General features: G+C 41.8%; 1 protein-coding gene across 1 annotated transcript in view; it reads right to left on the reverse strand.

Annotated features, from left to right (window-relative positions):
* Positions 1–419: 419 nt before the first annotated feature.
* Positions 420–17,683, reverse strand: part of CAPN8 (calpain 8) — a 29,005-nt gene continuing 11,741 nt past the window's right edge. Inside the window, exons 6-21 of the mRNA XM_009871719.1 lie at positions 16,972–17,055; positions 16,392–16,477; positions 14,969–15,043; positions 13,800–13,960; positions 12,912–13,087; positions 10,896–10,907; positions 8,602–8,813; positions 7,978–8,014; positions 7,300–7,365; positions 6,219–6,276; positions 5,575–5,639; positions 4,313–4,381; positions 3,045–3,123; positions 2,017–2,133; positions 1,341–1,399; positions 420–443 (exon numbers count right to left, since the gene is read on the reverse strand). Of these exons, the coding sequence (XP_009870021.1) occupies positions 420–443; positions 1,341–1,399; positions 2,017–2,133; positions 3,045–3,123; positions 4,313–4,381; positions 5,575–5,639; positions 6,219–6,276; positions 7,300–7,365; positions 7,978–8,014; positions 8,602–8,813; positions 10,896–10,907; positions 12,912–13,087; positions 13,800–13,960; positions 14,969–15,043; positions 16,392–16,477; positions 16,972–17,055 (1,380 nt within the window). The remainder of the gene's footprint in view (positions 444–1,340; positions 1,400–2,016; positions 2,134–3,044; positions 3,124–4,312; positions 4,382–5,574; positions 5,640–6,218; positions 6,277–7,299; positions 7,366–7,977; positions 8,015–8,601; positions 8,814–10,895; positions 10,908–12,911; positions 13,088–13,799; positions 13,961–14,968; positions 15,044–16,391; positions 16,478–16,971; positions 17,056–17,683) is intronic.

The raw sequence follows: 17,683 nt of genomic DNA on the forward strand, positions 1-17,683 counted from the left end.
CAGTCTGAGCATAGGTTTCTCTCTGTGAAACATATGCTAGACATCACAGCCAATGGAGATCTCTTCCAGGATTTTGAACACTGTCGAACTTTGATGCAGAGTCGGAAGTCAAACCAAAGCCACTTGGGCGCATCCGTGGTAAGTCAAAATTTGTGACATTTTGGCATGACGTGAGAAATACACTTCTAGCAGGAAAAATAAAGGAGATTGAGCTTGGGTTTGGTTTATTTTTTTGTCTATCTTTTTGTTTGTTTGTTTCAAGAGCGCATTTATTTTATAACTGACAGGAGATCACTTCATTTTTAGTGGGCTTCAGATAACTTGCCAGTAATAAGTTCCTCATAACAAGGAGAAGACAAATGGGTGGTTCCATGTTCAGAAGAGCCTCAGAGATGTTTGCTGAATTCACCGGCCATTGTTCAAACCAGTGTGCAGCACAGCCACTGAGGGAGAAACAGAACAAGGAGTCAGACCATCAGGAAGGTCCTCAGGATGGTACTGCGGCACTCTGCCACAACTCTGGGAGAACAAGCTGAGAAGGGCTGGAGATGCCTTTTAATCTGTTGTGCATGTAGCATCCATCTGCTCTGGAACTTTGGGGAGATTTATTGCCAAGATGAGCCTCCGACATAGCAAGTGGGGTCTCCTCTGAGGGAAGACCAGTACTTCGGGGCAAGCTCCGTGACCTTTGAAAAATTCTAGGGTCGGAATATGCCATGTACAATTTCAATTAGGTTTAACTAACTGTGACTGAGGGTCACAGAGCTCCCTAGCCATCTTCCTCTTTTCAAGACAGTCTTCAGCTGAGAGGACTAATTGCATGGACCTCTTGGGGCCGCTTCCAGCTGTTTCCTGAGATATATTTGTATTTCACAAAGGGAAGACTCAGGCTGATTGCTTTTACTGCAGCTTCAACAGGAAAAATTTGCATTAAAAACAATGTAGGGGAAAAAAAGGTTTGACATCTTAAAAGGTCTTTTCTAATTCTGGCAGGTTGATCAGTACATTCTCCGCCAGACAAAACACTTCCCTGCTGTGAGTTTCCTAATGAATTGACCACTGCCTTCTAAAAGTAAATAGAGAAACACATTATGTAAGCATCTTCTCAAGCCACCTTAGGAGTTTTGAATGTGTCTACTTTTTTGCTCATATAAAGTTAAGTGTTCATTCTGCTAATTCAGACAGGCCTTCTGAGCTGAAGAACCTCTTCACATAAACAAACCTTCCCTTTGAGTAACTATTGAGTTTACCACTTATAATAGTGATTTTAAGTGAACATGTTTTAGTGCAGCCCATTGCTGTAGCTTAACCAGATAGTATTTCAACCTGACCAGACTCACCTCAGCCAGAGAGAGCTGGATGACTCCACTCTTCTCTTTGTCCAGTAGGTGGAACACTTCTGAAAAGTGAAGGAGGGGAAAAAATGGACTATAAATCACAGAGTGTGGCATGTAGAGAATCACTGTCTGACCAAATGTAGTGGTCTGGCTTTTTGCCATAACCTACTGGAAATCTAGACTGGTTCTGTAAAATAGCATCATAGCTGTTCTTCCTTCCTCTTGCAACTAATTTCTAAGCTGCTTCATAAGGTGGAATAGTCAGATCTACAGCAGCAGACTGAGAGCTGGCAGCAGGACAACTATAAAATCTGATGCAGTAGCATCTGGCATGATCTGGGGATAAACCTGTAAATCAGGTTTGAGTAGGGACTGTAAATGATAAATGGTACCATTTATAGGAGCTGAGACAATCTGGGGGCCAGAGCACTGACTATAAAGTGCAGATGACTGTAAATCACAAAAGTATGGTTGGTTATGAAAACACGTCCCCCACTCTCCATGGTCATTCAGAAAGGGTTTTGTTATTTTTCTGCTGCTTTCTGTAACAGACACAATTTTGCTGGCACCCTCATGTCTCCATGCAATTTGCTACACTCACAGTTAAAAGACATCAAATACTCAACGGAACCCCAGAGTTTTCAGGAATTCTTCTCGGCTAATGAGCAGAGGCACTTACTGAACAGGGTCTCCAGCCGGATCATACAGGCCACAAAGCCATCAAAGTCAATGGTCAGCTTGCTGCAGGCATAGCGGATGACAATGCTGTGTTGCACCTGGTCGTTGAGTGTGAAACCTGAAGGTGTGGGAAGCACATGAATCACTGACACAGCAGGTTAATACGCTGTCTTTGATGTGACTTACCCATGGACTGCTGCAGCTGCAGGCAGACCTGGGTGAAGGACTGAGGACTATTCCTCCCAGAAGGTCTGTTGGACTCCATTACCTGCTTCTGCTGTGGGTCCTTTCCAAAGCCCATTGTGCTGGGTGAAGAGAAGCATGAAGTTCCCCCACAGCATTTTGCCAGACTGCATATTTCACATTGTTTCACAGCATAACCAGTCCTATGTTCCCCAGATAAGCCCCTAATTAGCAAGTCTTGGCTCTGTAGCTGAATAGCAGTGATTGCAGTAGAGCCAATTGCTCACATAACACATTGGGCTCCATTCAGGCCCATACTACTGCTATTTCTGTCTCTGGATCATCCACATAAACTCCGAGTACAAGACAGATCAAAAAAAAATTATGCTTCTCTAGATGCCCCTGAGCTGCCAAGCACTGCTCCAAAAGTGAGTAGCAAACATCACAGAGGATATCACCGGGGCATGCCTTGATCACGTTTGCACCTTCTTTAAGTGTAGAGAAAGGTGATGGGAGAAAATGAAGGAAAAAGATGATTTGGACATAGCTGTGAAAGAGGACAATTAGATTAGAAAATAATGAGGCCAAAAATAGAGCAAGTAATAATCAGATGAATAAGCAATGATCACAGCATGCACAAAAATATCAGTGGTTCATAATGCAGAACAAAGGATGAGTTTTGATGTGTATAACAGCAAAAGGATGTAGTGGTATGTGACTGCCAGGAAGCGACAACGGCACTGCAATGATGTGATCTAGGAGATGGGAGGGAAGCAAAGCCACTAAAAGACTCCACTACTCTTCAATATTCAGTGATTTGATGGTGTCCCCAAGCAGCGCACTCGCCTGCCTCTCTGAGGGCATTTCGCATCTCATGGGAGTCGATGGTACCCGAGTAGTCACTGTCTGATTTCTTATAGATTGCCTGCAGCAGAGGGGAAGAAGAGAACGTGGAGATGACTTTCCAACGTGTGGCCACACAGCAATGTGATGGTATGAGCACAAGCAGGCAGGCTTCTCTAGGGTTTAACCTTAATTTGGTAGCCTGTGCCCTGTCATCCTCCTTACTGATGTAGCTAGATTAATGCCAGGACAATCATGTCTACCTCTGCTACGCCCACAACATCACTCTGCTGTGGGGACACAGCCTCGGGTTTCTGATGGCTGGGATGGGGGCTACCCCTACCAGCCCAAGCTCCTACTCTTTGAAACGTTATTGAGCAATGGAGATGTTTCAGGAAGCTGCTGGCAAGCATGACAGACTGGGAAACATATTCCCATGGGCTGGCAGCCTGCCTGCCTTCATGTTACATGATGGCAGACAGGCCATTGAGGAAAACATCCTATCATTTGGCAAACACTGCAACAGACAAAGTCCATTTTGCTTAATATTTCAGACACAGTGACAGATGCTTCCTACTGCCAGCAGGTTTATTATCCAGGATTAGATGCCACCCAGACTTTTAGCTCAGTCTGGGATTGGCTCTCAGAGCTTGCTTTGCTTACATCAGCCCTAGGAAAGAGTCAACATGAATCCAACACCTCTTCATGAGCCTCCAGGACAGATACTCTGTGCTGAACAGCATCAAGCATGGTAGCAGCAGGCTTGACCGGAAGGGATGTTGTCAAACAAAGCAGGTCCAAATCTGACCTTCCCTTAGACTGCTTGATTCTGGGTGAACTTCTTGGGATATTAAATCCTCCACCAGAAAAATAATTCAGCACTTCTACAAGATTTAAAAAGTACAAAGCCGTACTTTTGTAGGTCCCAAAGAAAAATGTGTTCCTTGTGTTTGCTGGGGCTCAACTGGCAATGTAACGTATTGCAATAGCAGAGACATGTTCATATGAGCTTTAACACAGCAGGCAGCAGAGAGAGCTGTCTTTGCCAACAATGAAAGACAGTTAATCTGGTTTTCCATAAGGTGTTGCCAGTTATGGAGAGTAGTGGAGCCAAGGTGAAAGGGAATGTTTCTGATCCCTGGAGCAAACTCCAGCCATGAGAAGGAAGTCTTCCAAGTATATCTGCCTATGGTAGCTTAACCCTACCTGAGTTATGCATCTGTCCTTCAGAGCTGAGAGGGAAGGGGAGACAGTCAGAAATATTATATTACCAAATACTTTTGAATCTTCATCCAAAGTGTCTTGAATTCTATAAGTCCCAAGGTGCCGGTCCCATTGGTCTGGCGATGTTAAGGGACAGTTCAAACATCAGGATTCCTCTAGCCTTGGCAAAACTGGAGAGCACCAGTTCTAATAAAAACAAATCACCCATCACAGTGTCATCTTAATGACTATATTATTTCTCATTTGTAATGCATCTCCATCTCACGGACATGCCCACAGCTTTACATTTGCTTAGCTAAAGGCATGTCAAGAATTTCTATGCTATCTGCGCTCTCAGGGAATGATATATGGGATTGCTAAATATATAAGCACAATTAGATCCACTGCATTTTGTACAGTGAACAGTAAATTAAAGTCCATAGGGAAAAAAAGAACTGGCCTTGAGCAGAAAAGGGTTACAAACCAGAGGCAGGAACAGCAATGAACAGAGTCAATGGTAGGCTACACAGTATTTCCCATGTCCTTCAGGGCCTTGAATATCCCTTTCTAAGGAAAATTGTGCAGAAACAATGGGAACTAGTCCCTGTGATGTTCTACTTATTGAGTTGCCCTGTTGGGATTGGGAGACTGGAGTGTTGGGTAAAGGCATCACTTCCCCTAACAAGATCCAGAACTAATCCCTGCTGACCTCAACATGTTATGAGACCAACATTAGTGTAACCCCAGTAGCATGGCTCTTGACTCTCCCAGTATGCTGATGACCTTCCGAGTGTAGGGCAGATTTGCTGACCTCTCCTTTCCTCTTGGCTAAGCAAAGTTTATTAGCTCCCAGGTGTCCTACAAGCTATGCAGAACGGAGGGAGGAACAGCATGTACTTGTAACCTTCCTCTTCTGAACAGGCTCTCCAGCCTGCCTCTGCTGCTTTAAGCTCTGCATTCTTTAAGCAGGACCTGACTTTGAGAGGGCAGCTGAGGTTGTGCTTTAAACCTGCCTTCTGCCAAGCATGCTGGGTGTGCATCTGAAGCTACATCCGAAGGTGTGCCCAGGCAGAAGGTCCCTGCTTCTTCTTCCTGCTATTTTTAGGGGTAAGTTTAAGCAATGAGAGATGCAGAGCAGGTGAGAGAAGCAGTCAATGATGAAATGATTCCAGTTTCTGCCACCCTGAGCTGATGGAGCTGCTTGGCTGAATTTTATGCCTCCAGCCGTGTGCCTGGACAATGGAAGTGTAAACTTAGCCCATCTTGTCAGGAAGTTTTGCAAAGGGCATCCAGAAGCTTTAAAGCGGATAAAATGACATTCAAAGGATACATCGAATAGGCTAATCATCTCCCTGCAAGTGTTAATGTTGAATCCATCACTTTTAATATCCTTTCCTGTACAAAAATGAAATAAAAATCCAAGTCAAAAATACTTCTAGAAATATATAGTTCTGTAGACAACCTTGAAGATGTCAGCCACCTTAAAATCTTGTTAGCAAAGTAAATGTTCTGGCCTTTCTTCCACTATTTGCCTTCAGCGGATTAACATGGCTTTTTGGCACACCGGCTGGAGAGATGCTATTGGTTTTGGGGTGGTAAGCCTCTGTTTGTCTACAGAAGTTATGCAGCAGCATAATAATATCTTCCTATGGTGGTCCTCCTAAGAAGGAAGAGAGAATACTGTGCTTCTGCAGGACATCAGCTGTCAGTGCTTGGTAGCAGATACCAGGTGGTGTCTTTTCCCCCCATATTAGAGGTTCAACCAGCTAGAAGAAACTCATCTGAGGGCAGACACAAACTCCATTTTTCATCACTCTTAGCTAATAGAGCTGAGTTTTGTTAGCACAGATCCTGTCTGTGTGCTGATGGACCCAGGCACAGAGGTTCACTCTGATGAAAAAATAATTTTATGTCTTGCCATTTCAGCATGTGGCTCTCAGTTTTTTTCAACGGGAATTACATAACATTACTTACTCTTTGCCAAAACTCGGTTTAGGATAGTTTGAAGTTCAATTGCGGTCACTTCACAGTCCTAGACAGAAAACAAATCACAGAATCACAGAACTGTTGAGGCTGGAAAAGACCTCTGAGATCATCAAGTCCAGCCTATGTCCCAACACCATCACATCGGCTAGACAAAAGCACTATCATACTTTAGATATTAATATAAAAAGTATTTTAAACAAGCTATGTTCATTTGCTGTTGGACATCCAGAGACTATTTTCCTTCCACATCTAAGGCATGTAAACCTTTAATTTTTTTCTAACATATTTACCATCAGGCATCACATGGAGGAGATCCTCAGAACCCTTGAATACTTCCTAGCCTTTCACACGGGAAATAAGTGGTTTGTTAGGTGCCATGGTGTCATGGCCCAGTAAGTGTTAACTTTTTAACAGGTTTAACTTCATTAAGTGACTGCTTTCTTTCTCAGCTAAAGAAGTTCAGGAGGACATTTGATATCTTCCAGGCTTATGGAAGCTACAACTAAACAATACTAAAATATCCCTCTTAAAACTCAAAAAAGTCTTTCTAACAAGACATTTTCCCCCTCTGATGCCAGTGGCCACCTGTTCATTAAGAGAAAATCTGATGTGACAGCCACAGGCTAGCACAGCAGGGCTTTCTAGATACTGAGGTTTGTCAAATACAATAAATAGAAAGTTCAGCCAACAGTTTTCCGATGCCTGTAGGTTCTAAACCAAAAAGGAAGGAATTGGCCAACTAGGCAATTGTCAAAACTATACACTAACTCCACAGGTAATTTATTTCACCATGGGATAATATTTTCACAGTCCTCACTCACATCACCCCTACTTTCAATGTTATTCCATGCCCTGCATTACCGAGGGAATAAATCACACTTTGCGCCAGTAAGAGGAAAAATGTAGTAAAACTGCTCAATTGTAAAATAAACTGAAGCTGTGAGTTAATAAAAAGGGAAAACTGCTTGATTTTTTGAAGACCAGACAGCAAAAGGAATCAGCAAGTCAAATATTTGCATAATCATAACAGAGAGGTCCCAGTCTTTTTCTTTCACTTCAATACACTTACCTCTCCAGAGAGCTTTTGAAAGAGAGTCCTGAATTCATCATCTATATCTTTGTTGTCAACATGAGGCTAGAGGAAAAGGCCAAGAGTGTGGTTTACAAGGTGGTTCTAGAAAGCAAGCTGTGGATATCATAAAGCGGCTTTACAGGGGGCTATTTACAGCAACAGAAAATGAGCACTTGCTCTGCAGCAGTGGAAAACAGAAGGACTACTTAAATCATGACCAGCCAGGGGCTGGCTCCATTTGGGAGTAAATGCTTTCTAAGACTGATGAAAAAGTCTTCTTCTGCTACCAAGATAGTTTTACAAAAGAGCCACAGTGAAAATGTTGCTTCACTTGGCCACAGCAACTCAGCAGTTCCTTGGAAGTCTGCTTCTCAAACTTCAGGAAGACTCTGCTTTTCTGGAAAAAATCATTCTGTGCCCTCCCCATCTTATCCTACCTGTGCTAGATGAAAGGATAATTTAATGTGTTCTATCCCAGCCTACTAGGGTGCAGTTTCTGTGCCAGATGGGCCCACGTACATGAAAATGAACAGGAAACTAAGAATCCTCTCCTGAGCACAGACAAATACTGTGATCCCAGCTCAGGGGATGAATAAAAATCTTGCCTCCATTTTGCCACCACATTATGAAGGAAAATTCTGCTAGAAAAAAAATTTGCCCAGTTAAGATACTTACTTCATATGGTCTTGCAGACACCATATCACCAATCACTCTAAGAAAAAAAAAGAAAAAGAAATTTAAAAAGAAAAAAGGATAAACTATAAGTCTACCATTTGCCTTTAAAATAATTACCAAAACAAGTTGGTTTAATATAAGCTAATAGCGAATGCACACAACAACCCCCCAGGCTTCCTGCTTACTGTGCTTCCCATCCCACCTCTGTCTGTCCGACCTCTTATATTTTCCTTGGAAAACCCAGCCTTGTTGTCCATGTCTTGTATCCAGACTCCTGCTTTTTCATTCAATGGCTGCTTTTGACACAACCCTTTTAAAACCCGTCTCTTTGTTGCCATACTCCTAAATCCTGGACTTTTTAATTGTGGGAACTTCTGCTCCACAGATCTGAAGGATCTGGTTGCCACTCGAGTGCTTGGCCATCTGAAGAGCCCTGACTCTCTACCGCAGATGTGCATGCCACGTATGGTAGACTACATAAGAAGACAGGTGCTAGAAATAGGCCTATTTTGCTGGTTAAGGGAGAAAATAGAAGATAGAGCACATGACGAGGCTACAACACCTGACTTCTTCCTTCATGTGCCTCACCAGCAGAAGGAGAGACTTTAAGGAGATGATACGCACTGTGTTTTAGCATGTTTCTCAGAAAAAACTCGCAGGCAGAACTCTCCGTTTTTGTAAGGCTCAAAAGTGGATGGCACAATGAGGTACTCTCCCCGGGGCAACTTCATGCGGCTGGAGACTTCACGCAGGTTGACGTAAGGATCAGACCGGGCTGCTGGTTGGTGCCTTGCGAAGAAAGCACGGTTCACATGAATATCTGTGTTATTTTCCAGCTGTGGGAAATGTGTTTTTGTTAGAAACCATTTGACTGGTAAGCCCGTCACTCTATTTCAATTTCAGTGTTTTAAAACCATCTCTTTTTCTTAGCATAAAACAATAAATACATGAGTGATGACATAAAAGATAACCATCAGGAATCTGTGATGAGATACAGTTAGACAGATATTTGAAAAGGGCAAGGATATTTCTCTATAAAGATAATCTTGTCACATGCTTCTTTACAATCTGTGATATAAAATATAGACCATTAACATATGCACACATCTGGTCAAACTAGTACCTGCTATACTTAACTTGTCCATGTATTGAGAATTTTTTGCTTTCAAATGCTGCTGGGAACAAATTTAAATTTCAGAATATTTTTTAGCAATTTAAGGTATGGGATAAATGTCCGAATTGCATAGGAACTGTAGTCTCTGATTTCTTTAAACAGACAGAAAAGAGTAGTAAACACGACAAAGTAATAGTCACAAGAGTGAGACTCTTGGGACCACATGAGATGATTTACTCAACTTCTGTTAATAATACTACAGGAAAATAGTACTTAACTTTTCCCTAATACAAATATAGTTTTAAGCAAATCAAACACTGGATAGCTCATAAAACAAAACACTGATGTAAGAAGAAACAGTAGCGTAAGAATAACATCTGTTCTATAAACTCCTTATTCATGTCTTTTACTCCACAGGAATGTCTCAAAAAGTGTGATTCAATGATCCACAAAAAGTGCGATTCAATGATCCACAAAAAGTGCTGTGCAGTTGACACAAGGTGGAGAACATTGCATACAGATAAGGTTTCTGGCTGTCTAAGATCAGAGCACACAAACGTGTTACCAAATGTTTTATAATCATTACGTTGTTCTGTTGTAGAGAAATGTGGGGTTTTTTCCTCTTTTGTTCTGAAGATAAGATCAGATTTGCTATTTATTCAACAGTCCCATCCTTTCTCCTCACTCAGTCTTAAGCTAAGTGGAACTGCAAAGATTAAGAATCCTAGAATCATAGAATCCTAGAATGGCCTAGGCTGGAAGAGACCTTAGAGATCACCTAATCCAGCCTCCCTGTCATGGGCAGGGATGCCTCTCAACTAGATCAGGCTACTCAAGGCTCCGTCCAACCTGGCCTTGAACATCTCCAGGGAGGGGGCAGCCACAACATCTCTGGGCAATTTATTCCAAAGTCTTGCCACCCTCATACTGGAGAATTTCTTCCTAAGATCTAATCTAAATCTATTCTCCTTCAACTTAGACCTATTTCCCCTTGTCCTATCAGTGCACGCTCTTGTAAAAAGTCCCTCCCCAGCCTTCTTGTAGGTTCCCTTCAGGTATTGGAAGGCAGCTATTAGGTTCCCCCAAAGAAGCCAGATACCTATCTTTTTCAATATATAAAGTTCATTTTCCCTTTGCATCTCCAAGGCTGTTAAAAGAACACAGTTAATTGCTACATGATCACACATTCTTTTACTGAGAGAGAAGAAATGGGCTGAAAGCCTTGAAAAACTGAGGAAAAATTGGCAGCATAAGCTGCTGGACCTCAATAATGAGTATAGGCTATTCCTACTGCCAATGCTCGTGGGGTCTCTTTCTTCAGGAACAGAAAACACTTTACCTCAGTATTGACATCTGGGAGGGTTAAGGAAGGTTGAGTGGGGTTTATTCATTACCAGGAGCCCCAGTGCAGAGTTACAAAAGGAATGGATCCACGGAGTTTTCCATTTCTTCTAAACAACACCAGTTGCATTTGCTCTATTTTAGAGTGCAGAGACCGTGTTCTGCATTCACCCGTACTAAGTAGACAAATTCTGACTGTTGTTCTACAAATTTAGTGGAAGCCAAATTTCAACAATTATAAATGAAGTCAAAATTGGGACTCAGATGTCTGTAATAAAGTCTTGTGCCCCAGTCCCTTGGAGATGGCTATTCAGAATCTGAGATATTGGTCCAGTGATCCAAGAACAAAGCTCTACAGAAGAGCTCTCATTAGTAAGGAAGAAATCTTCCTGCTAGCTAAATTCTCCAGTGCAACATGAGGTGCCCATCTGAAGGCTTGAAGTCCTCAGCAGAGATTACATACCTCCTGAGGAATCTGAAAGGAAGAGAAAGAGTAAATGTTAAAAGATGGATACATACCCACATCTGTGGTTAGGAAAAAAAAATTTATATAAAGCCTCCTTCAGATAGTTTTTTTTCATTTTCAGTTACAGCCACATATTGTAGTATCAGTTATACATGAAGTTCTAGCTTGTGCTAAGTTATTCCAAAGGAAGAACAAGACCTTCATCCAGAGTAACCTACACAGCATTTAATTATGTTTCTCCTCATACAATGTTCTGAATGATACTATCAGTTGGAAATATTTTTTATAAGCCTGTAAATGTTTAGTCAGGAAAGTCAACAAGTTCACCACACTTTGCTAACCAAAAACAAACTGAGAATTTATTACAGCAGGCCTAAAATCTACTAGTCTACTGTTGCTGGAATATGATGAAAATATAAGGCTGCCATCATTAGCAATCAGCCTGAGAATGATGAGATTGTTGTAAGGCAATATAACAAGTAACAAATTTCAAGATTTGGCCCTTCCTAAATTAATTAAATTGCTATGTTAATTTGTATCTCCAAATACAAGGCAGCATTTCCAAAAGCAATTAGTTGTCTTGAAAGAACAGATTCCAGTGAGAGACAGAGTGTTCTCCCAAGTCCCAAAAGAGCTTGTGAAAATATCACCCATACAATGAATCCGGGGCCTAGAGATGACCCCTTAAGACATTAGGTCTTGTTCCTTACAGAAGGAACTGGAAGGCCAGGAGCTTGGTGATGGGCACACAACCATTGTCAGTAGGTAGGTTGAGCTATATGACTTACAAAAGCTCTGCACAGCAGGTAGGCTTGAGCATACATCTTTTCACCTTCTCCTGCATGGAGATCTGTTCTAGGTCACCATCCATGCAGTTCTGTCTGGACCTCAGCCACAGCATCTGCTGCAATGATGTAAATCTACAGTAGTGCATGACCCAAGTAACTTGGATCATAGCTAGATGTCCACCCGAGATGACTTAGCATCTACGTCTTTCAAAAGAATGTCTTCATTTTGTTAAGAATCACCAAGTCTACCCTACTATGGAAAAGATCACAGAGGTGGCAGAGGGGACGAAATAGATACGAAGTACAAGCTCTACTTACTTCTCCAAGGTTGTACTCAGTGATATGAGCAGAAAAACATCCTTAATGTGCAAATTCAAGATGCCAACAGGCCAGGGTGTTTGGCACCACGCAGATGGCAACTCAGAATACGCTCAGTGAGAGTCATTTGTGTATGCAGACATGTAGGCACTAGGGAAAAATCTTTCCTAGTTTTGAACCATCCCGCACAAGATATATTAGCAAAAGTCAGTCATTCCCATCTGCTCCCACCTGTGCTGGCTAATGATCTTCATCCAGTGGAATCGAAAAACATTTAATTGCTTTTCTCCCAGTACGATGCTGGGAATGATAATACTGGTTGGAAATTTTTATATTTGCTTATTTCTCCTCAAATCATAGAAATTAGAGGTGACACTTAAGATTTTTTTACCTACTCTTACGTGTAGTATATTTTTAGAGTCAGAAGCAGTACTAGGAGAATCATAAAAAAAAGATATCAAAATTACTGAACTAGAACAACAGTGTGGTAGACAATGAATCAAAACAATTTTTAAATGCAAGGGGAAAAAAATAAAAAAAAAGAACAGTGACTACAGAGCACTAATGACAGGCTGCAAGCAGAAACACTTATCTGGAATTGCTGGTCACCCTGAGCCTGCCCCCATTCAGGTTTTGTAAGAGAAGGCTCTCATTGAGATTGATGCTAAATTATTGCCTCTAGTTTTACACCGCTCTCCTGTTAAAGTGGGACAAAAACTGAGCCTAAATTTATCCAAATCTTGCCTTATTATGTGGGTCAGGGAGAAATGAGAGAAGGATTTGAATCATCTTGCAAAATCTAGGTCTAAGTGTAGTGTAACTGTGAATGTTACAGAGTAGCATATTGCTAATTTTTTCCAGCATAACAGAAAAGGGAATAAAGCCTTTAATCAGGAATAAACTTTACCTGATAGAGCGAATAACCAATACTAAGGAGAGCTTCTCCCATTCTCTTCTGTCTCCTGCGGTTCTTCTGCATCAAGCCCACCAGTATAGTACAGCACGGCTCATTCAAACTCCCTTCGTGGTCATCGTCTGGCTCATCCAAACGGATTTTAAACTGGGGATTGGTCCAGTATGTTGCTAAGAATTCCCAAGGTGAGACAAAAAGGAGGAGATTTTGCTGTCATTGTAGCCAAGATGGCTGCCACTAGAATTACAGAGAAGATCTCTTTGGAAGGACAGTTGTCCGGAGCTTTTCCAGGCCTTTCCATTATGTTATATGGTTTTATGGTTTTTGCAGCTATGCTGAATATCTGTTGGAGCCACAGCAAATCAAAGCACCAAGGTACTTCCTGGGGACTAATGACCAACAGGGAGGAGCTGAGATCGTTAATTCCAGCCAGTCATTTATCTCCAGGAAACATGCTTGGCTGAGGCTGCGGGAGAACCAAGTGCCAGACAGCCTCTCCAGAGGTCTAACCCAAAAATGAATGGGAAACAACACCGCCACTGAACTGTGACACTTTCCTGGCCTACTCAACCCTTCTGAGGATTACTCCAGTCAGTAGCAAAAGCCAGGTAAGCAGGAAAAGCAGATAGAATTGGGAAAAAAAAAAAAAAAAAGAATACGGCTATGAATTAACTGCTTAGTGGGTTGGTAATCCCCAATGAGGAAATAAGTGTGAATTAGATCTTCGTTTACACTGCCAAGCTTTTGCTTCCTGTCTAAACCCTGCAGATAGAGCTGCACCGCCGAGCCCTTCCCACCGAAACCCCATCCAGCTCACAAGCATTTATTTTTTGTTTGTTTTGTTTGGTGTTTCACCAAATGCCCGCTTGGCTGAGTCTCCACCTTGGTAGTTCTGGCAGCCCCCAGCAGTCGAACCGCGTCTCCACTGTCCATTAAACAGGGTGAGGTCCCATTTATTGACCTCGTTGCTTGTCAGAGTGTCGGGAGTCAAGTTGCAGATCTCAAGGCGGGTGAACTGCCTTTGAAAATCTGAAAATGCCATCCTAGCGCACAAAAAGACCAGGGTTAGTCCATCAGCCTGCAACAGTCGAGGCGACTGCAAACGGATATCTCTCTCAAAAGAGCAGAAAACATCAGTACTACAGAGTTGCCCAAGGCTCCGTTTCATTGAGCTCTGAAACTTGGAATTGGCTTTCGGGAAGCAAAATTTCCCATTCCTTGACTGAGCCATATCTCCTGGATACAGTTGTTCTCGATGACTGTTACACATTACAGGCTCAGTCATACCATCTTTTGTCACACCCAGCTGTGGGCAACCCCTCATGGATCATGCTTCATAAGTAAATTCATTAAAATTGGTGGAACAGAATGTGTAAGTAGATGTCATTTAGTGAGAGCAAGAGTTGGCCCTTACAAAAGCATCCCTCTGTAGAGAAAGTCTCAGTCTGGTGTTTTGCTTTAGTTCTATCTTTTGTGTTTGTTTTTACCATTCCTACTAGGTTTGCATGAGTGACAGACCTTGATCGCTTCATGTTGCAAACAGAGGTCTGTTCTCATTTCTCAGTGCCTTATGGCCCATATACCTGATTTCACCGGAAGATGGTGGTCATTTATCTTTCCATTCTAGGACAGGCAGGGGTTCACTACCAATCCATACAAACAGTTAACTGGGATGGACTTTCCACTAGGCCAGATTCTGGGTAAATAGACTTCCCAAGCTGGTAATCCAAACTTTTTCATTAGTGTGTAGCATTTAGGCAAAAAAACAAACCTCAAAATGTAGAGCAGCTGAGATTCATTCTTGCCACCTCATTAATTTTATTACCATCTGGTCTCTATACTTTGGATAAGCACTGAGTTATGCAAGCTCTAATAAAAGGTAATATTTGAATGGGAAGGGATAGAAACAAAAGACTAACAACACATGCGTCTCAGTATTAACCCCTGTGGTGCTGGCAGTTTCTCTCCATCCCGCTGAAAGGACTGCTTAAAGAACATTCACACACATGCATAAAATGTCCAAAAGATTAAGCTAAATTAACAATTCTTACCAAAACTCTCCATCATCTACTTGCTTATCCAGAGCCTGTTTTTGTTTGGGATCAACATAATTCCATTCAGGAGCACTGCAGACAAAGCACAAAAACAAGCTGTTCAGTTGTCATATTTTATTCTACAACAAGATCTGAGAGTTAGGCTCTCTCTTCTGCTCCAACCGATAAAGGAGTATATATTTCTTCAACAACTAGACCTTCTGCCCCTTCCAATGGCAGTACACACTGCAGCCTGACTATACAGGGCCAGAATCAAACTGCAGCCATATTTGCAACAAACAAGCCTTAAACTGAATCACCACTGCCAGGTGCCAGAATGTACAAATATTGCAGACTGGCTGGATTACATAATCAGGCAGAGCTTCTCCATTATAAGATCTATTGGGATGCCTGATAGTCTCCCTAGGGAAATGATTGAAGCTCCCCTGTTGGGGTCACAAAAGAACAAGAAAGAGAAAAGGTGGAATTAGCAAAGGTACTGCAGTAAACAGTATTGCTTCTTCCCCATTATGATGCTGATGTGCAACAATCTAGATTCTGTTCTGATCTGCTCCCACAGGACAATGCAGTTCTGCACTTGCTTCGGCGGGATTGTCCCATGGTAAAAGACGTGTAACAAAATCAGGATCTGGCATGTGTACTTCCCTGAGGTACCTTATCTTGGGGCTGAGAAAACAGCTTTGATAAAGGTAAGAATAATTGTAATGTTTATTTTCTGTCCTTAAGTATGACAGAATACTAGCACCAGGACTGCAGTCAGTAAAGGATAGGAAACTGAAATCTCAAAGCCTTGTATGGAAAAATACATTGTAGCTTGTATGAAAGTAAAATTTATCCCATTCTAAATATAAAAATAAAAGAAGTATTGTTGCCTTCATTCTCCTGGGATTCCAAGATAGTTGAAGGCCAGACAGTGTCTGAGATTTTCGTACTTGTGGGTCTTCAGCTTAGTCAGCATTCCCAGTTTTTCAAGATTCTCCAATAGAAACCAAATACTGGTCTGATTTAGAGCCAAGCAACCTTAGAGCTGAAGCAGAGGCACAATGATTTATCCCTGCTGTAGTTACCAGGAATGGGATTGGTTTGCATATTCAAGGTCTTTGCACCATCAGTAGGATCAATCTGAGAAAAGTTATCTTGCAAAATGACAAGAATATGGCTTGCATTGGGCTGCTCACAGTTAGAACACGGGCTGCTGTCTTGTATTAGAACATTCTTCCTGAAACAGGGATGAACGTCTGCTGGGCGGAGTGAATCAATATCTAACCTCCCTAATAAATTAATAGTATTTTATTTGAACTTACTTAGTAACTCTCCTAAATGTGCTTTTTGATTGGATTAACTATGTAGTCTAAATTTAATTTTTAAAACATGTCAAAATACATTGAAGGGAGAAAAACAGGGGCATATGAAAACCTACTTATCACTCCAAGCTCCAGTCCATTCCACTTTACCCCAGGGATTGCGAAGCCTCACTAGTTTCTCTGGCCTTCCTCGGTAATACACCTAAAAGATTCAAAACAAACAGAGCCTGAGCACTTCCATTATTCCAATCATCACAGGGCAATTGCTTTTCAGACAGGAAAAAACATGATTTGTACTGGAGTGATGCAGTCCATTATAATTTGCAATAGGTAAAAGACACCCAGATGCCTTACACCCTTATTTTACATTAGCCTGTGCCACCAAGTGAGGCATCAGCTACAGCACTCTCTGTACTCTCCATTTCAGTAACAGGTTGACCCACCTCTACGTTTTGCATTCCAGTCTGCTGGTGCAATACGAGTTGCAGACTGCACAGTATACTGTATATAAACTACCAGTACAGAGCTTCTGACCTGGCTAAGCACTACAGGTAGTTGTTTTTTTTCTCCAAGTGGGTGCCTAAGTTAGCAAGATTTTTATTCTGTTGGTCACAGAAAGATGCCAGAAAGTTGAAGGCACTGCAGTATTGCAACCCCAAGCTACTCTGTATGATGGCCCTGGAGAAGCTGGCTTACCTCTTCTGCTCCAGTGACAGAGTAAGCGTGTCCTTTCACCAGCTTCAGACTTGTGATTGCTTCTATTTCAGCTGCACTAGTTATCTGGGACAATAAAAGTGTGCACATTTAGTACTATATATTCTGTATGAACTTGACTTTCATGAACAAGTTAATATAGGGGAAGACATCCAACATGGTATGCACGATGAATATCAATATTCTTGATGCAAATAAAGGTGTTGTCCACAGAAAAAGTTCACCTCTGCAGTTTCATGCCTCTAAATATGCAGTTCTAGCACAGCAGATATTCCAGAACACACAGTGAAATGTAAATCTAAATCCAATTCCCAGCTCAGGTAACATACCCAGTCACCTGCAAAGACATATTCATATGAACTAAGCTCTAGCCTGCCTCTGTTGAGATACAGCATATAAAAAGTCGAATTCCGGTAATCCTATATGCCATAAACCAGGATTTCAAACAAGAAAATGAAACAGGATGTGAAAGGCATGAAGTTTCCAAAACACTTGAAAACATCACCCGTAACTTGAGAGAGTTTGTATTATGGGTGTAAATAATCTTTAGGACTGAAAACCTAATCCAGAATCAGACTACAGCCGGCTACAGAAAAGTGTCTTGAAGAGTTTACCTCTGGCAATCAAGTGTCTGGAGCTGAAATTACACAGAATTTGAATGAGAAAAGATCCTCAGAGCATGAAAACAGAGCTC

This window comes from Apaloderma vittatum, unplaced genomic scaffold (genome assembly GCF_000703405.1).
Source record: "Apaloderma vittatum isolate BGI_N311 unplaced genomic scaffold, ASM70340v1 scaffold9976, whole genome shotgun sequence".
NCBI classification, from domain to species: Eukaryota; Metazoa; Chordata; class Aves; order Trogoniformes; family Trogonidae; genus Apaloderma; species Apaloderma vittatum.